This window comes from Triturus cristatus, chromosome 9, assembly GCF_964204655.1.
Source record: "Triturus cristatus chromosome 9, aTriCri1.1, whole genome shotgun sequence".
Classification (NCBI taxonomy): domain Eukaryota; kingdom Metazoa; phylum Chordata; class Amphibia; order Caudata; family Salamandridae; genus Triturus; species Triturus cristatus.
Window position 1 is genome coordinate 107,919,501 of NC_140592.1, and position 21,153 is coordinate 107,940,653.

At 42.1% G+C, this 21,153-nt stretch overlaps 1 protein-coding gene across 5 annotated transcripts in view; it reads right to left on the reverse strand.

Moving 5' to 3' along the window:
• Nucleotides 1–21,153, reverse strand: part of ITPR1 (inositol 1,4,5-trisphosphate receptor type 1) — a 1,957,366-nt gene that overhangs the window by 1,386,018 nt on the left and 550,195 nt on the right. For all 5 annotated transcript variants that reach the window (XM_085624511.1, XM_085624509.1, XM_085624508.1 and 2 more), the window contains one exon: nt 11,512–11,610. In XM_085624511.1, the coding sequence (XP_085480637.1) occupies nt 11,512–11,610 (99 nt within the window). The remainder of the gene's footprint in view (nt 1–11,511; nt 11,611–21,153) is intronic.

Sequence of the window (21,153 nt, forward strand, 5' to 3'; positions counted from 1 at the left end):
AGGCACCTCGAAGGTGAGTATGGCTTGATAAGCGTACAGATAACAGGCACCTGTTTTGAAACAAGCCTTGTAGCAAAGCACAGGGCTTTAAAGGACAGGCATTTCTTCAACAGGAACCAATGCAGATTGCAAAGTGCAGAGCCCATAGATGCCCGCCTCAGAAGATTCAACAACCAGGCTACTGAGTTCTGAACACGCTGAGGTCTCATCAAGCAAGACTGAGAAACTCCCAAATATAAGATATAGCAGTAATCCTGCCGGGAAATAACCAGTGCCTGGGCTACTGTTTTTCGAGCAGATTCAGGCAGGCCGATAATGTTATTTAGAGTTAAGAATCCCAAAACATTTGCCTGCCACGGTTGTAATTTGGCTGTCAACCGTAAGGTTTTCCTTGAACCAAATGCTTAGGTTTAACCCTATTCAGAGAAGGAAGCGGTCCAAGTAACACTGGCCACCAATCAGAGCACCAGAATGAGGGCAGCTTGCCCAGGATAAGGACCTCAGTCTTACCTGCATTTAATTTCAGACAATTGAGGTCCCTCCACTGGGCTACCTCAGACAAGCCAGTCCTCAATAAGACAGCCACACTAGCAGAATTCTGTGATAGGGTGACAATAAACAGAGTATTATCGACATACAATATATTGAAGCTGATGCTCGATATCAGCTGGGGGTGACGAATGTATAGCCTGAACAAAGTAGGACTCCGTGATGAGTCTGGAGGCCCCACTGCTGTAACCGAAAATCCTGGGATTGGAAAGGTTTTTGCAGCACCTGAAAAATACGGTCCTGCAGAAAGGATGCAAACCATGGCAGATACTTATTACAGACACCGCAGCTCCCCAACTGTTCAATAGAAGGTTGTGGGATACAGTTTTGAAAGCAGCACTCCGATCCAGTAGCAGCAATGTTGCAGTTTCCATCCTATCCAGGATCTGCTGAATCGACTCCAGGGCAAGCAACAGAGCCAAATCTGTACTTTATCAGGGACGAAAATGTGACCGATTTGTGCATGGCTTCTTACCTTCTATAAACATCAAAAGCTGCTGTTTTACACATTTTTCTGCAACCTTTGAGAAGTGGGCAGACTTAGCTGGATGAAGAAAGTGTTTTTTTTTTTTTTTTTTTTTTTTTTAAAGAGTGGAACTACAGAAGCATGCTTCCATCGCATAGATACCGGAGTGGTCAGAAATTTACTAATGAATAATACGCTCAGAACTAGTAAAAGCTCCTCTGTTCCTCGCTCTAAAATAACAGGGGAGGTAGAATTGAGGGGAGAACCAGATTTTATGGAAATGAGAAGCCGGAATTTATCACTTAATAGATTTATGCTGGAACAGCCTCATGATCTGCAGAAGGTTCAAACCAGATCTCAAGACACGTCATTCCTAGAAACCTCCGGGAAAGAAGAGTAGATGGACTTTGCTTTATCCAAATAGAACTTGGAGGGCATTGCAGCTGTCCTCAATTGATGAAAGAGGCTGAAACTCTGTCCATCAAAGACAGATTTAACAAATCAAGAACATCTCGTGATAATATCTGTGCCGCCTCAATTTTGCTTTCAAAAGTCACGATGCACGAAGGTGATGCAACTATGATAAGCCTTGAGGGCTGACGGATAAATGACCTTACTGGCAATATCAAAGTCTCCAAGCCAGATGCGTTCTAAGAGCTTCCAGTTTTTTTTTCTTTTTTTTTTTTTTTTAAGTGCAAAAAGTTTATTGTACCAGGCAGCGATAGGCTTCGCTCCAAGTGTCTGCCTATCAACCATTTGCACAATTTGGTCCAGTGCCCCCGATATCTAGTCTTCCACTTGCATATTGCTGGGCTGTGGTAACAACTATCAAATCTAGGCCTGGTAGCAGCCAAGCCCTGGGTGAAACTAGTTGGTCACCTTAGCCCATTTCAGTGCTCCGACAGTCTGTCCAGGAATAACATTGGATGGGGTGAAAAGGGCAAGAAAGTATAAGAGGCTTGTAGCCAAAGAGATAAATAGATAAGAATCATGGCTGTGCATTTTTTTCCCCACTAAAGCATTTTTTCAAATTCCAAGAATGGCCAACTAAGTGGAGGTCCCAAAACAATTACAACAGTAAGCATGGGGTCAACACTAAGTGAAGAGTCATACACTCAGCAAGAACATCAAGCACCTGACAGACAGGTATGTATTATGTGCCACAAGAGAAAAGATCCTGTTTCAGCAAACTGAAGAGCCAGGAAACTCTGGTCAACTTTGTGTTCCAGTGGCACACACTTCCCCTTTGCCAATATGTAACGATGCTCTGCAATCCAGACAATCCATTGTAAAGATTCTCAGCTTCCTTTAAACAGGTAGTCATACTGATCAAACGGGTTCACAAGATACTTCCTATCCAGAACGTATTAGGCTACAAAGTAGTTAATCTTATAGCAATAAAAGATATGCCAGCCTCCATCATTAAGGCTCCCAGAGGAGGAGGACAGCAGGATATTCAAGAGCTCCACAAAGTGTTCAAAAACAGCCCTGCATAGTAACAGCAATGAACTGTGATTATAAAGATAACCAGGGAAGAGCCCCTACAATGAAATTCCTATTTTGACACTTAAGCCATTATCTTTGTTACCTTGGGCTATGTAATTGGAAATCAAATCTTTGTAGTGGAGGAATGAGCAACATTGAAAGAATTTGGTGGAAAATGAGAAACTGACTGCACAATGTGGACACAGGTTAAATGAAGAAAAAACATCTATGAAGGAGCAGCAACTCAAACAAAATAAAGGGTAAACAGTACAAGCAGGGCATGGAGGGGAGTTGCAACAAAAACAGCACGATATCCAACAGCCAGAGTGCAACATCCAGCAGTGACAATAAGGCACTAGAAACTCACCGGTCTGTTAAAAATCTAAGCTTGGGGGGAAAACTCGCTAAAAACAATACCCACAAACACCCATCAAGTTCAAGAAAAAAAATAAAGGGCAACCAGAAGGAACAGCTTCAACAAATGAACCCTAGGGCAGACTAAAGCTAACCGTACAGTCCAAATCATGCTTAACCCAGATCAGGAACAATACTTCCCATGAACATTTAAGAATTAAAGGATGTTCAAATATATGTGCTCATTTTGTCAATGAGAAAACAAATGACAGCCTGCTGACACGCACAACTGAGCATCCATAGGAGGATAGAATACACTGTCTCCAAACTGCTCCACTCAGGAAAGCTTCCCACCGGCCCACAAAGTCGCAACCATTTCTTTATTACAAATGTCCTCAAATGACCCACATATGAAGTAAGATTTGAATCCACATATATGAATGGATGAACAGTAAACTGGGGTAAGGAACATCTGGAGAATGTGAAGAGAATACAGCACGAAACCTGCATATACGTGAACACAGACGCAGGCTCCCTGGCCCTTCACATGGTGGAAAACAATCACTTGCAGGACCATAATCAGGCAAAAAAATAGTACAGTGCAAATCAAAAACAGAAGGTAAGCAAAGCGGAGAATTGCTCTTGAATAATGAAAATAACGCAACTGGGTAAAAGTTACTTTAATGCTATGAATTTAAGGCCCAATGCTGGTGTACACAGCGCTATCCAGCCCTCCACAGAGTTGCTTAGGGTGACATATTGTGGGGGAGAGAACATAACGCCAACTAGAGGTGAAGTCTAGTTATGACAATTTTCAGAACAAAGTACAGCAGGTAGCAATTTTAGAAAACATTTTTGAAAGCTGCCAATAACTGCAGTCAAAACTATTCCACCTGATTATGAACATACATTTCCTCCTCAAGAGCAGCAAATTAACCAGCTTTTCTTTCAACTGAAGTTTTGACACTTCTTTGGAGATATGCGCATCAAATGGAGGTTGGAGAGCGACCACCAACATGTACAATTTTCAGAGTTTCAGAATAGAGAGCTACATTAAAATTCGAATCCAGACTAGACTCAAATGGTGATCAGTAACGGCAGCAAAGCAACTATTTGCCAATTGATTTATACTTGGCCAAACAAAGTGGAAGTTATTAAACCAGTATCTTTACCACAAATAATGCTTATAATAAATATATTGTGCATATCTAACCATTAAACTACAGCTCTCTACATGTGAAGAATCACTGTAGACTACAAATGTATATTTGTGTGTCTTACGGCTATAATGATGCAAGCCACAACTACATAGCTGACTTGCCTCACTGTCGTACATGCCATCTCTTGATGTTAAAGTTCTGCCCCAACTCTCAGTTGTATAAATCTCTGGCGCTCGCTCGAGTCAGCAGCACTATATTAAAAACTTTTGCCAAGATACCCAGAAATCCTTAGAGAAGCATAACTAGTCCTATACAAAATTTAACAAATCAGCTAGCAGGAAGAGGCTGCAGTCAAATGTTTTGTTTAGTATAGAATGCATATCCATAAAGAACCTTTATCCGACCTTAAAAGAATTTTTTTTTTTTTTTTTTAAAAGAAACAAACGCACAAAGCAATGATTAGAAAAAAAGTAAGCCATAAGATTACAAATAGGACAAAGGTACAAACACCTACTGGAAGAAGCCAAAAAAACAAAGGAAACTATCAGAGCTAACATAGCAGACATCTGTATAAAGCATAACAAAAACTATGACAAATTGAATAAACTACAAACAGATGAGTTAAGAGCTAATCAGATACTGAAAGAAATTACTAGTTCAGTGACTGCACATCAATTGCAGAAAATGAATCAAGAATGCAACTGGTTCACAAAAGAAAACAAATGTAGACATCCATTCTTCCTTTCAAGGGAAATAATCACCAGGGACCAACACGATCCCGACAATGTCTTAAGCAACATAGTTGAAGGTGGTGTAACCTAACTGGCATGACCTTTTCAACTTTTGCAGAAGGTGCAAGTTCTCCCACCTCCAAGAAAATGAGCATAGGTGGTACTTAGTACAACAAGGGGACATTTCTCAGCCAACCTCAGATAAGCCCGTTTGAATCATTGATATGGACAATAAGATCATACTAAAAAATGAAGCATGATATGAAGGAAATTATATGTCCATCATAGTGAGATTCTGGAAAAAAGTTTACACTCAAATGCTGAACTTTTATCACTTAGGCAACAAATACTAATTTCAGAAACTGATGCTGATTTTTGCAGCCTTCTTGGGCTAGCGCCAGATTCTTGACCTGGTGGACTGTAAACTATTAGTGAGAAGAGCTGAAAGTCATTAACATGAGATCACCAACTACTAAAATTGTGATGAACCTATATTCCAAACAAAGGCTCAAATGAGAATTAGTATGAAAAGTTCAAGAGACAACAAATTCTCAGTCACAAATGAGGTGAAACCGGAATGACTACAGCAGGAACAGCCAATGTTTAACCTATAAACAAATAATATTAGGCAGAACTTGCAGCCAAGGTAGATGTAGCCAAAGTTGAAGATACAAAATACTGCTGCTATTGTCTGCCGACAGCTCAGCTCCATTGGCTCAGACCCACATCATCTGCCAAACCAAAGTGAGAGCTATTAAGCTATACTCTACGAAGGACAAGGTTGAGAAAAAAAAATTCATATACATAGTGGTCAGGAGTCAAAAACAACATTGGTCTAACAGTTGTGAAAATACATATTTCTGAAACACTGAGCTGGACACATCACATGGACCGAGGTGGTTTCACAGCAACTCAGCTGGGGCATCTACCCCATGCCAAATTACAACAAAATATTTAGCCCAAAGCAGACGTAGGTGGAATGGATCCAATATTTGGGAACAATGCACTGATACTACCCCAATCACCAGAGTACAATTTCTTGTGGACCAAAGCCATGTGTCCTCCACAATCTAATACTACTTGCACTTTAGGTGCCAACCTAAGCTACACATCAATCCAGGAAAATGTATTAAATTCCAGTTTTTCCATGCAGTCAGAAGAACGTACAGAAGCAAGTCAGATCCTAATATATGAATAGCTTAGAAAAGCTGGAATCACAACTTTAAAATCATCATTGGACAGTCTCCTACTTACTGAATAGGCAAGATCATAAGAAGAAAAAAAACTTTAAAACAAGGTCTTAATGGAAAGAACATCTATAAAAACCAATACTTCTGCATCGAAGAAAATAGTAATATGATCAGAGGGCAATGCCATAGACCACAATAGTCAGTTTGGGAAACAAAATAAAAACCTAGATATTCCTTACACGGTCTCCTTCTCCATTAATAGCTTTGTCCTTACCTTTTCTTTATTCCTACCTTTCCATACTTTCTCACACCTTATCCATTTAAGATTTTCTTCTCTTCTTACCTACCACATGTCCATCCGTACTTGCTTACCTTCCTAAGTCCCCTTGGTCTCCTCTTTCTTCTGAGCTCTTCCTCTCACCAGATGAAGCAGCTTCCCTTCTTACTTCCTCACTTGCATTTTTTTCTTCTACTTCTAGAAGCCACCAACAAGAATGGCAACTTCACATGTTCATGTGAGACCTCAGTACATGTAAAACATATCTGGCTAGTTAAGGAAACTGCCAAATTAAAAGAATGTTCTAAAACTCCCTGCAAGCAAAATTACACAGAATAAAAGCACCATGCTAATTTAACATGCCACTCGCTGACAAACGATTGCTGTCCAGCGGAAGAGGGTCCAGACAATGAAACAGCCACTATTAGCAATTTCTAATTTCTGTCTGAGGCCATATTCTCCTGCCTCCCAATCTACCCAAATATCTCCACATCCATTCAAAGATTATCCCACCAGTGGTGGGTTGTTTCCAGTGCAGCTGTGGCCTTTCTAGCTTGCTTTCTTGAATTTAAAGATAACTGTAATGTGCATAAAACAGTGAGATCCAAAAGGTGAGTAATTCGGAGTTGTTTTTTTTTTTGCATAAATACCAAGTCTTGGCTTTTCTTCCTGACAACTCACCATCTTTAAGCAAGATGTCGTAAATATAAAACAAAGCTTATCCTACTGAAACCATGTTTAATGTGACCTGGTGGACACTGGAATCTGTTTGTGGACGACCAGTGCAATCTGAAGCAGTCTAGGGAAATGTTCCTTAATGGTCTGTCGCACTAGTGCAGAAAACATAAGGCGGAACCATGTAACAATATGCAATAGGGAGAGTTCATATTTTCACTTCAGCATCCATGATTTTCCAAAACAATTAAGGTACCAATTCTTTCCTCTGTGACAAAGCAGACCTTAACAAAACATCTGAAGACAGCATCATTTCCAAACTGAGGGTTTGTATTATCAATTTCAACAGATCAGAAATATATTGTATAAACGCCTCCTCCTCCTCAACCCTAGATGCAGGCTCTGTACACCAACTAAAAAAGGATGGCTCCATTATCGTTCCCTGCTACTCTGTGCAATTCCTTCTTGAGGTTGGGTATTGAAGCTAAAGACAGTAAAGCAGCTTTAGTTACTTCTTTATTAACTAAATGTATATTTCACTTGAACCCTGAAGTCTTGACAAACTTCTGGCCCATTTCTTCGCTTCAGCTATTTGCTAAGCTCACGCAAACAGTTGTGAACAAACAATTAACACATTACCTGGAGCCACATGAGCTTTTGCATAAGGCACAGTCCAGCTTTCACAAAGTTCTTTCCACTGAGATTGTGATGACTAAAACCACTGAGGGTATCAGAAGCATGGATGGCAGGGAAGTTACAGTCATGATTGTTAGATCAGCGGCCTTTGATACCATCTCTTAGCCCATCCTACTCCAGCAACAGGAGACAGCCGGTGTTGGTGGTAAAGTCCATGCTTGCTTTACATTTTGTTGTTGTTGGATGAATTGGATTCTGAAGGTAGCCCTATCTAAATGGAGGTTAGCCCCTAATTAGACTGCTACAGTGGTTCCCCAAGGATCTGTTCTGATTCTACACGCTTTTTAATCTATGTGGCCGCAGGCTAACCTGATTCAATCTTTCAGAATTACATTTCATACCAATGCTGACAACTGATCGGATGAAAACTGGGAGAGACTAGGCAGACAATGAGTTCAAACTCTGGCACTCAGTGAAAAGACTGAAGTAGTTCTGTTTAGAAGAGGACCGTCCTGGACACATGGCTGGTAGCCTGAGATGCTGGGATTAATGCTATTACCATCTGCCCAGGCTTGTAACCCCGGAGTTATGGAGGAGGCAGATTTATGCTTCAGGGACCATATCCAGAACATTTGTTGCACTGGTTTGTGCTTGCTTTGATTCATCAGAAAAAAATACTTTCCTTCAGATCCTCTTCAAGGGACCGGATACAGGCTCCGGTTCTGTCCAGAATGGATTTGTTTTAACTGTGTACATGGGATTACCGAAGTGTCTTCTACACAGACTAGCTGCTACAAAATTCGGCAGTAAAGCCAATTCTGGGCTTAAAGAAAATAGATGTCTCAAAAGAGCTGGTCACACTTCACTGGCTTGCTGTCAGAAGGAGATGTTATTTTAAGCCTTTATGTACCACACAGAACTTTATAATCAAACAGAAAACCTATCTGTCCTCGTTCACCTGGTACCAGCCCTCATGGGCCTTTGGATTTTAGTTTAGGAAAACAAGAATAGGAGGGCGTTCTCTTGCTGTTGTGGCAGACAGGGCTTGGAACACTATTAGCCTTTAACCTCTTGAGTGCCCATGACGAGATGGTCTCGTCATGGGCCGCGGTTGCGCTGTGCCCATGACGAGACTCTCTCGTCAAGAACCCCGCCCGCTAATGAAAGGGCCGGCACAGGGCGGGGAAAGGGCGGGGCACTCAAGGGGTTAAGGCTCAACCGATCAGCAGTACACTCTGGAAACCACTCAGACCCTTCATGTTGTCCAACAGTATTTTGAACCCTGCATGAAGGATTGGATTGGTAAATTGTGCTACTCGAGTCGCTGTATTAGTGGACAGATTTCCGACGTCGCTTTGTATGATTTATAAAACCTATCCTAACCATTTAACATTCATATTGCAATTAAATACTGCAAATAAATAAGTTGGTGAAATAGGTCTGTCAATGGGGATAACATTTTTTTCCATGATTACACGTGAAGTGAACTGTCTCAAATGTTTTTTTAAACTTCGTATGCTCCGTATTTTTCTAGCACAGGTTTTCTGGTAATCAATGTCTGGCTGTGTATTCTTCAGGTTGCCTAGGGACAAGTGTAATTTCCTTGGCTTACAAGTCACTTAATACAAGACTTGGCAATCTAAAAATGTAGGCATAGTGGTAAGGAGGGAATGAATCAAATTAGGAAATGTTGCGTGAAGACATTACCTCATTTACATCATTCAAACAAGTTCAAGCTCCCACTGCCTGCACTATTAAAACATGTTTAAGCACAGAGGGAATCCTCAACTTAATAAACCATTCCCTCCTAATGTTTGTTCTAAGTGAAGAGCAACCTTTGCCCAGTGGAACATTTTCTTCTGTCTGATTTTCACCTTATCGCTTAGGTTTTTGAGTTGCATGCAGATGTGGAACGTAATCTAGAACAGAAACATAATAGGGCAACTTTAAATTGGAAAATATGCAAAAAGACGCAACAAGGTGCACATTTGCCCGTGCCTTTGCTTTTATGCCATAGCATATTAAAGCTAACCTGGTGAACTGTCCTCTGGACCTTATTTTCTGTGCTGCAGAAAGGAACAGAACTAGGACCTATAATGAAGGCTCCCTTGCCATTGGAACTTTATTTCACATAGAAATAATTAAAAAAACACTAATGAAAGCAAAAGAGCCCCTGTGAAATTAAGACTGGATGGCAAAACCTTCATGTCTAGATGAAAGGCTGCAAGAAGCATATATTATAATAAATGTCAGCAGCAGAAGGAAATGCTGCTGGAAGCTGAAAGTTTTAAAAGGAGTACTCTGCCTCGGCAACAATGAGAACGTGCTGCTAGGGTCTGGAAAATGGTGCCATTGTTCTGAGCCACGATGGCTCCTTGAGCTGGAAAAAAAGTAATATAAAACCACAATGGCAGCCTTGTTACTTAGGCACGCATTGCAACCCAGACAGATAATGCACGCCAACCACCCCCTCCCAAAAAAAAATGAAAAATTACATTTATAACGTTTCAGTGCACTTTGATGAAAAATAGTCCCGAATGCATTGTATTGCAAGGTGGAAAGAAATCTTATCAATAAATAGCAAGAGTTCAGAAAGACTCCTATGGTGCAGAGCCAATGGAAGCTCCACTGTATAAGTAAAAGTACTGATTACCGGAAATGTAGGCAGCTGCATGTAGAGCCAGACCTAAAAGGTTTTGTAGGGTTCTTGTTAAAACGGAGCAAATATTTCAAAGCACTTATACGTCCTTTAATTTCTCCATACTGACAGCTGGACATAGCATTAACAAACAGATGGAGTGCTATTAAGAGATTTGAGAAATTGTGATTGGCAACAAGTTTAAGATTTGTTGCATATTTAGAAAGTACCAAATTGCCCAGACACCATTTGTGCCATTTGCACCGATGTAATCAGATTGATTTGAATGTTACTGCTATATATTTTTGACTACTAAAACATTTCACAGGAGACAACCTGCGTTACTGAAACTTGATCCCACAATCCAACAGATCACTTGAAGATTTTCAGAAGCTGCTTACAGTACAAACACCTCAAGACTAAAGTGCCCAGTCAATGTGCCTCACTCTGAATTTAGTGCCATATAGGAATACATGGGATTTTGAGCACAAACATGTACAAAACATTGAAGGGTTGCATAGTGTGGAGATAATTATAATGCAGAGTAATAAGGGAGAGAGGAAGCTAGAGGGGCTACAGGGTGTAAAAGGACTTCTATTTTTTTTTCTGGAGTTTTATGTAGCGCGAACTTGACCCGAAGGTTTCAGGTTATCAGAGCGCTTTACATGAGAACCAGTTGCGTTATACAAGGACACATTCATTTTTGTTAGGCTCGGGGAGATTAAGTGATTTGCCCAGAATCACAGGATGTTAACGTCCCTGTCGAAACTTGAACCCAGTTTCCCAGCATCTAGGTCGGCCCTCTAGCCTTAAGGCCACATCGTCTCCCCAATTGGTCAGGTAAGGCAGGAAGGAACAGCTACAAAGTTTAAACGGGGTGAAGAGGTGGAGGGTGCATACTGCAGATTGTTTTAGAGGAGGTACCAGATGGAGTGGGTTGTCAAAGTGCGGGTATATGAAGCAGCGGTTGGGAGGGGTGCCTAAGAATTTACCAACTCTTGATAGTTATGCTGGCCAAAGAGCTTTCTTTATAATATGAGCAGGCGTGGGTGATTCTGCTACAGATTGGACCTAAGGCTGACATGCTGGATTGTGTGTTTCTCAAAGGTGTACAGCACAAAGATAAAATGAAACCATGAAACAAAGGGGCAACACTTCAACATATAAAGGCACTACACATGGATTTGGACATTCCTAGAGTTAGACATGCATGCTTTGGATCTGCAGCTTCAAGTACATTTACAGTTGAAATATTTTCTAACATGAGAAAATAAAAAATGGTAAATCCTCAAACATTTTTATACCAACTGAATGAAAGCAAATGTCTAAGCAGTGAAATGTTCCTCTCACCTCGTTACAGCCCGGGTTGTCCACCAGCTGGTGACTACTTGCATGGAGAGGTTGGCCTGCATTCACAGGGTTAAGAACCACTTTGTCTCCAATCACAACCTGATGAGAGAAAGTCGCAGCCAGAGTAAAGACATTGTAAAATCAACCACCAAACTCAAATTACATTTGCTGAACTGGTGTATTAAAAAAGTGAAAGAAGGCTTGCCGTCCGACTACAATTGCTACTGTAACATGCACTGTGAAAAACGTACAATTCCTGGCATGCTAGGAATGCTTAGTAGTCTGTCCAGAGTACTAGGTTAGTAGTGAAATGTCATCAGAACACATAAGCAACCTTCCAGAGGTGGTTTCGATTATTTCAATTTCGACCACTACCTCAAATTACCTAGGGTCCAGCATGTATCATCACTAGGTAACGCAGAGTTCACAGTGGTCTTGCAATGTAGAACAATTAGGTCCTGGCAGCATGGGAGTACAAGCATTGGCATAGCCAATAGGTCTCGCTGGTAGGACTTTATAAGTGTTTAGCCAGAGCTATTGGTTTTGCAATGTCTTTAAGCTATGGAGTCGACAAGCAGTGAATGTTACCCTTTAACTGAAGAGTAATCAGTTGATCGACCAGGAAAGGATAAACTGCTGACTTTACACAACCTGAATAGAATGTGCATCAAGTAAATCTAAATGTCTACATAACATGCATTCAAACACTGGACTATTTAAAAGAGGAGAGGATAGACATGCCCCGCTCCTTAGTTGCAACTGTACTTTAAATTGCCAAATAGTGTCTGTTGTATTTTGAAAGAAAAAAAGCAGATGTGTCGAAATAGTTACTGTTCTGAGAATTTGAAAAGCTAAAGCCTGCACAGGCTTGAAAGCGCAGCCAATACTTAGCTTCAGCCACCACTACTTCCTAATTTATGAAATATTATTTTCCACTTTGCGTACTATATTATCACGTTTGCTAATCCTATGAGATCTTTTGAGGTCTTTTTCACACACACTATATTGTTAATGTTATTGCCAAGTTGTTTTATCAGCTGAAAGATAAGCACAGATGAGGAACACTGAATAGAAAACACACGCCCCGTCTTTGGCAGCATGGAAATAATAATACTACTAAACTAAATTCACACAGCAGCTCTTTTAGTGTGAAGTATGCTCGCATTTGTAATTTTGTTTCCATTGTTTAATTTGTTGCGACGGTATATTTCCTATCCAAAGTTTAGGCGTCAGCTCTCCCACATGTACTAAGAAACCCACAGCTGTGTTTGGAGGGTGGGGGGTGTTTGTGGGCTCCTATTGCGAAGAGGGAGGGGGAAAGCCAGAACTATAGGAAACGACAGAAAGGAAAGATAAGGTGACTGTATTAGCACAAAAAGTAGAAGCACGCTGCATTTGTTTTATGTGTATCGTGCTTCAACTTCATAAGAATATAAATAAACGCTCTTTCCAAAGCGCACACACGTTCCCTTAACACTTAAAACGAAGATTCTCGAAAGTTTGCAAATAACAAGCAGGAAGTGGGATAAGGGAGGGGGTATGGGAGAGAGGCACACAGGCTGCAAATGGTGAGCACTTTTGCGGCCGCTTTGATGTTCAGTGGCCGCGCGGCTCACTGAACATCAAAGCGGCCGCGAAATTTACACGCAGGCTGTCAAATGGTGCGCGCGCCCGGTGCATATGCACTTTAGTTGGCGGCCTGAAACCACTAGTTTTCACTTCCAAATCCCCCGTTTACAAAAGCTCTCGCGAGAGCAGCGCTAAAGCGCTGGCTCAGGCGAGACCTAAAAAATGAGGTCCTGGCAGCAGGGGAGCAATTTGGCACATTTATACTGTATATTTCTAATTTGAGCCAGACTACTCCTCTTAAGCAATATAGTATGGTTGGTCGTCCAATAATAAATGGATTCCACAATTATCTGCATGCGCATGAAGCGCAATTACAGCAACCTACTGTTGCTGGGTGCCTGAAGAGGCCTGCACTATGCAACCACCGGTTCCTCTGGGCCAAGACACATCTTCGTATTAAGGGGGTAGGAAAATGGCAGATATGCCAATCTTACTGCCTGCTCCCTTCACTTTAACCCATTGAGTTTCAAGCATGGACACAAAGCTATAAAGTCATTTTAATAGAACACTTGCTGTTTTCTCCAAACGGTAAAACTAAAAACCAAACCATCAGCAGTAAACTGGGAGGCAGCCTGCCAGCTTGAGTGCTTAATTTGCTGCTTTCTAATACAATTCCATGCTGTCGCCTTCCTGGAAGGAAGGACATTTCATGAAGCACCCTGTGGAGCCTGCATTTATCAACAGAGGCAGTAGCTAAGTCATCATGTAGCATCCCGGATGCAAAATGTGTCACATGCAGAGAAGCAAATAAAATTCAATTTAGATCAATGATGAAACATTCATTCACTCCGAAAACTACTAACTACATTATTCAATTGCATGATAATTTGGGAGCAGTGGGTGGTAAAGGATCATACTAGAATCACCACCATGGTTATTTTAGCCCTACAAACAGCAATACAGTTTATTGCTCAATTATTAATTGAAGTCCCACCACACACACACAGGGTCTAGGATTGGACTGATGCACTTCATTAACTGTGGCATGGTCAATCCCTGCCCTGCTTTCAAAGACAAAGGTCCTTCGTTTATGCCTCTGTCAAAGACTAAGAAGTGAACATGGCCTTGACGTTCGGCTCCTGAGGTGAGCAAAATAGATGCAATCAGATGGGTCTACAGTCTACCACAGATTTACAGTCATAAGGTCATCCATCATGCTACTTTCTAGTTAATATTATCCAGAAGACTCCTCAAAGCACTCTTTACTTGGATGGCTATCTCTGGATAATTACCCTCACTGTTTCGTGCACCTACGCCAGGAAAAAGGGGACCTTACTGACCAACAGGAAAAACTCTTCCCACCTAAGGGGAAACATACCAACACCCAACAAGCAAGACACCGCCCTCTATGTGGAGAAGGGTATGGAGGGCTAATTTACATTTTAACAAACTATAGCAAACTCAGTCCACTTAATGGAGCCTACACACCCCTTGCCAGTTGCCAAGATAAACCAAACATTGTTAGTATGTTGTACTCTAGTCACCATACTGTGGTAAGAATGGAAACTCCAGAAGAATGTTGTAACGGGCGATAAGCAAGTTCTATGTACGTAGAATAAATGGAACAAATCTCCACTACTTTTTGTCAAAGAGCTTTACCAGAACTAATAGACAAGCTGCAAGATGTGTAGCCAACAGCCAGAATATTTCATTTTTTTAGTATATACAAGCTCAACGAATAAAACATGCAGCCTTGCACAGTTACTTTGAAGGCATGGTTGAGGGGGAAGATTGGGAACAAACTGCAGAAGTTTGTTAGGACAAGGTTCTCTTGAATCCGTGGTTAGTGAGAGCAGATATCACTTAGATATGTAGAATCATTTGGATGAGTTGCAAAAAAACAAACGTTTGGAAGAATCCATGAAATTTGAGACCATGATGGGCTTAGCAGAAAAATGAGAAATATACTCAACTCCCAAGTGACTTAAAGTTCAAAATATGTCTACTTGAGAGAGGTGGCTGGAGTTCATCACAGCCACAAGCCCCATCGCATTCATTCTGTGACATACACTTTGAAGTCTTTGAAGCAGAGAAAGATCCACACCATTCCTTAATTATTCATGTTACTGTTATACATCCCCAACTTAGAAGTGGGAACAAGAGTCCCCCAAAGCCAAACCGATATCATTTTAGAAATCCAAAATATTTGTTTTCTGGGAGGTTGTGTATGGAGAGCAGATCACAACCAGTAAAGCAACCACTTCAACAAGAGCGGTCTACAGTTTCCTGGGTGTGTTAAAACATTTAATTCTGACTGGGACAAAGGGTGGTGGGTGGCCTCTGCCAGGTTCACAAAAAAGACCTGTGAGGTCATGCCTAAAAAGTAGCCAACAAACCTTTACAGCCATGTGGTAGATGTGGAGAGCTCAGCGTTTTGACCAGATTGGACAGGTTGGTATAAAAAGGTCAGGCAAAATCACAAGTGGGCTAAAAAACAGTATCAGTTTCACCTATAGCCTCTCCAGGCCGCAGTATTACGTCTCCCAGATTTTCCACATAGGAGCAGGTTTCTCAAACGCTGGTAGTGACTTAACATACACTGGATCCAACATGTTTCACTAGCTGCAAAAAATAAGCATGCACCATGTCGCACACAAGGTATTGACACCGACCATAAACTGTTCCAAGATACAAAAGTCGGACTCATGAATCAAATTTCCCATTTTCTTTTCTCGGTTTTTAACAAAAAACTAGAGAACCTGTACATGCTCAACTGACTTGTGAACACGGCACTAGCTCCTAAATGTTCAGTGCTCTGAAAGTATCAATATTTTCAATGCTTCATCCACAAGCCCCCAAACCATTGGCATGTCCTCCCTCGCACCTATATGGAAAAGTCTTTCGGAAGACTCCCAAAACTCGGATTCTAAAAACCGATCTGACGAAGTTGCTGGAGTATGTCTTCATTCAGCAGCTTTAACCCTTTGCTGAAGTTACTCTTGGAAGGGCATTTGAGAAAACACTGAAAATATAGTTAGCACGGTCCTAATTGACCAGAGAGCAGCAAATTGAGCTAGAGCCTGGGGACTAACTTTAGTGCGTTTAAAAACTGTATAACTTTATTATTGTTTCTTTTATCAAAATAAACATTTGACACAGGACATAAGCAAAGATCCATGGAATCATTCAACTCGGTCACACTTGCCAAAATCTGAAGTGGTTTCCATACCACTTTTTTTAAGCACCTGCTCAAGCAAGCTCCTGTGCTATGCCCCGGGGACAGTGTTTCATCCTCAGACCACTTATGCATGGTTACAATAAAAGAGCCAATACATTCAATTTGAATTAATTTTTTCAAGTATGGTTACACCCAAATGCTGGGCGAATGTTACCACATCTAACATGTGGGGTGAAACATTTGAGGCTGAATATAAATGGAAGGAGCACTATTTCTTAGAAATGAAATCGACCATGATGGCAACCATGTTGAATATTACATGAAACACGCCCAAAACAGCCATGCAAAAGTCAAACTTACTGATGAGGCTTGTAAGAAGTTAGAAACCTACTCCAACATTTGAGTGTTTAATGAGCAAATAAAAAGTTTCCTACCTTTGGTAACTGTCTTTCTGGCGGATGCTTATTTAGCTGCTGATTCCTAACCTTATGAATATTCCCAGGCAGGGCTTTAAGTGGGAAAAAACTGGGGGTGCTCTAAAAGGGGCGGGGCAAACCTATCAAAGGGGTGTGGCCTATCCAAGTAGGGGCATGGCCTAAATATACCTATGTGTGGATAACGCCATACACCCTCCCCAGAGGCGCAAGTAGAGCCAAATTTCGAGGGGGGGGGGGGTGGGGGGGGGGGGGGGGGCTAAGAAAACATTTCGGGGGAGGGCTAATCCTTCAAGCAATAGGCAGAGTGGAGCTGCAGGGGCTCTACAAAGGGGTTTAAAACAACAAAGCCTCAAACAAGCAAATGCTCTTTTAAAGACCTGTGAAGTACTAGGGCGTGTGTGTTTGGAGGCAGGTTCGCAATCTTAAGCTTGCAAAAAATAAGGCGCTAAATCTATGAAATTACACGTTTTCTTTATTATCCTTAGTTCTAGGTAAGTTACCCAACAAACAAAGCTTGAATGACTGAGATAGGTGCCTGAAAAGTCATTAAAGAGGACTTTTTGGCCTAAAAGGATACTCAGGATCTAGCCTGGCAATTCCAGCTAGAGCAAAATAAGTTTGGTACAAGAAAAAAAAGAAAGAAAACTGACTACCTCTGCGAGGCCTGAAAATAGAGCTCGATAGAGACCAGTTTCAAGGCCCCCTGAAAATAAATGCAGGTGCTCAGACCCGACAGAACCGGCCCACTTAAAGCGCTGTCCTCAGATGAGGGCCGGACAGACATTTTATTCCACCCGGCATTGCCCCAGTTGGCTAGTGTCATTAAAGGCCATTTCAGAGAGCAGCTCCTGTTAACTGTCACTTTCGCCAGTTCAATGAGCTTATTTGTAGTAGGTACAAGGTGGCTCAAGAGGGCTAAAGGTAGAGAGAAAGCAATCAAAGAGAAGAGCAAGAGAGAATCGATGGATTGATAGATTGTGCAAGGAGATCAAGGCAGTGGGGCTGGTTTCAGAATTTCTACCAGTGATTTTGATTCCCCAGTCCAGCCTAATGGATCAGGAAACTTGTCACAGCTATTGTCCATCATGACATGGTGTTGGCTCCATCCCTGCGCCGGATGTATGACATCACTAGAGCCATATAGCTGCACACCGGATTGCACACGAGTTACTCATCCTTTTCCAAGCCCTTTCAGCCAGATTAGGAGAATGAATGACAGATCAAGCATAAAAGTTTATAAAAGTGCAGTGCAAAAAATTAACTTGGTTCCTTATTACTAGTGGCATAAGGCCATCCTTCAGGACAGGGAGATGGGCAGGATCAGTAATCTGCAGATAGAAACAATATTTACCAAAAATATCATTTACCGCAGGCAACTAACTTTCTTTGAATGGGTACTTTTGAGCGCAGAATATTTACCTTCTGAATAGGCACAACACCAGCATCTTTACTCAGGTTGTGGGTCTGAAGTAGGGGTGTGTAAAATGTAAGTACTTTGCTTTCACGTAATTAGATGTAATTATGTCAAAATTAAACCTATTTGCACATAATTATGTTAAGTACAAATCTGTCATTCTGTGCTACAATTTAGCAAAAAATGCATCTTATTTTTCGCACTACGATACATTTTAACACAAGCACCGCAAACAGCTTCTTAATTCCTGTGCATTCGCTGTAAATGTGAACTGAAAATTACCACACTGTGCCCTTCACTGTAAAGGTTTACAGAACATGGTGCAGAATTATGCAAAGAGGTGTAATTTTGGAATTTCCACGTAACAAGTGTTAGAGAAATTCTTTGCCAAGAAGTTAGCAGTGCCTGAAGAGAAAGGGGGAATCAAGTTGGCTGCCTCACTGCTGTCGTCTGCAAAAAACAAAGTCTTCCTCTTGAAGCAGCACTAAAACGTATTAGAATATGGTAGGGTCTAATCTGAGGAGGCTAAAGAACAATGATTGGAATGCTACCCAGAGCGATTGCCAGTGGTTAGACTACTTGCAAGCATTATTCTCATCACTTTGATGGAATGCCTAGATGTGGGTCCCATGCTCATTACGTCACTCAAAGCTGCACCTTTGAACAGGCACAACTAGAACAAAACCAATCTTCGATTCTTGGTGCTCCAGTTCAGAGATGACTTGTCACTGCAGACTGGACAGTTGCTATTGGAGCAGGAGCAAGACTGATCTGCATACAGCGAGGTCTGATGTGAAATGGCATAGTGGGCTTAAGAACAATGGCTTGGGGTGCTACCCCAACCGATTGCCAGCAGTTAGGCTATTGCAAGCATTCCTCACAAATTTGTTTGATCATCAGTGATCCCTTCAGGCATCTGGATATGGTCTGAATAGGATCCAAATATACCCTCTAAGGTTTAATTCGTGCAGTGTAGCCTCAGGTTGTGATTCCCCTCTGTATCTGGCCTCTTCCATTAGCCTTTGGGTTCATTTCATAGACTAAGATTTACCTAGACCTTTGACAGCTGTACCCTAGGAGGTACTGGTGATGGGGGCTGTGGGGAGGCGTCGCTGAAGTGCTGTCTGTGCCAGTGGAGCAGTCACTAGTGAGGATCTCTGCTCTGGAAGTGTTCCATGAGAGGCTGCTTTGGGACTAAAAAACAGTATGGACCGGCCAGTGGAAATCCAAATGGAGCCTCAGGCAGTCCCATGGGACCTGGTAGCGCACTAGAGGGACCATCACTTCCCTAAACCATGCCATCATGGCATGAAAGATCTGACACCAAGAACGACAAATGGGCTTGTTTTGATCATAGAGGCAAAAGGAAGCCAACAGTAGGCCCAACCTAAGCCCTGGGCAGGAGTCAGCGATGGTGACAGAAGGGGCTCTTCAGGCAAAGTCATGTCCTCAAGTAGTCCTTCCCAAAAAGAGTGCCGAGGTGACCTACTTTGTGACCTCGAAAGAAAGGTATAGGAGTGTCAGTCTTTACTCCCCCTCTTGTGATTTGTCCTGTTCTGGTGTGAAGACTAGGGAACATGACTGCGGTTGACCTTTACTGTGGGGATTCAGATGCTTGCCGCATGCACAAACCATAAAATGTTCAGCTTTCAATCCTCAATAGCCTCTGTGTGCATGACACTATTTGTTGCAAGACAGAGTCCTGATTCAGCACAGGCACTTTATCTGTTATTTGCAGAAGCAGAATAGCTTCAGGCCTAATTTTTTTGTGGAGGTACAACCCTAATTATTGCACTGATAACTTTAAGAAACTCAGAGAAGCAATCACAGCTAGCAGCTCAGGGTCCAAGGGCACAGGAAAAAAAGGGTAACTGATGTCAACGCCCTGGGGTCACGCAATAGGGCAATATTGACACCGGTGCCATTTTCTGCACAGAGATGGAGCCAAAACCACCTCCCGGAAGAGAAAATCTATGATGCAAGTTGCCAGATTCAGTCTAGCACCCAGGGATATTCAGTAGGTGAGGATCTGCAGGCAAGTTAAAAATATTCCAATTACATAAGCACCTTCTAAAAATAGGCAATTATCCCTGTTTCTTACAGATATATAGTTACCGAAGGTAAGTAACTTGTTCATCTGAAAGAAACACGTTAGTGTTACATTCCTTACCTTAGAATAGCAACAGCAATACCAACCCCGGTGGTGGGTCTGCGAACTAAGATCACACCAGAAAATCCCAGAGAACAGAACGGCCAAAGAAGCAGTCTCTCCAGACTTGGCTGTCAAGGCAATAATGCTTGGTAAAGGTATGCAGCGAGGACAACGTGCTGCCTGACAGATATCTTGCAAAGGAACTCCCAGTCCCAGAGCGGTAGTGGCTGCTGTCGTCCGAGTAGAATGGGCACGCAGCCCCACAAGAGGCTCCTTTTTAGCCAAGGAATAACAGGCTTTAATACACAGAACGACCCACCAAGAGACGGTTCGTTTGTGCACAGCCCGACCTTTCTTGGCGCCCATGTAGCCTACAAAGAGTTGATCATCCACCCGGAACGGTTGTGTGCGCTTCAGATAGAACGAGAGCGCACGTTTTGGGTCCAGACGGTGGAGCCTTTCTTCCGCTTTCAAAGGATGCAGAGGCGGAAAGAAGGTGGGCAAAGTAATGGTCTGCGCAATGTGGACGGGCATGACAACCTTGAGCAGAAAAGGATGGGTCCTTAACACCACCTTGTCCGGATGAACAGAAAGGAAAGGAGGTTTAGAAGAATGAGCCTGGAGCTCACTCACTCTTCTATCAGAGGTGATAGCAACCAGGAAAGCAGTCTTTAAGGTGACAAGACGTAAAGGACAGTTGTGAAGCGGCTCAAAGGGAGCGCACATCAATTAAGTCAACACAAGATTCAAGTCCCATTGAGGCATTATAAAGGGGACCGGAGGGAATGTGTGTGTAATGCCTTTCAAGACTAACAGATGACTTGAAAAGAGAAGGCTGATCTGGAAGACTTAAAAAGGCGGAAATGGCCAAGAGATAGCCCTTAATAGTGCC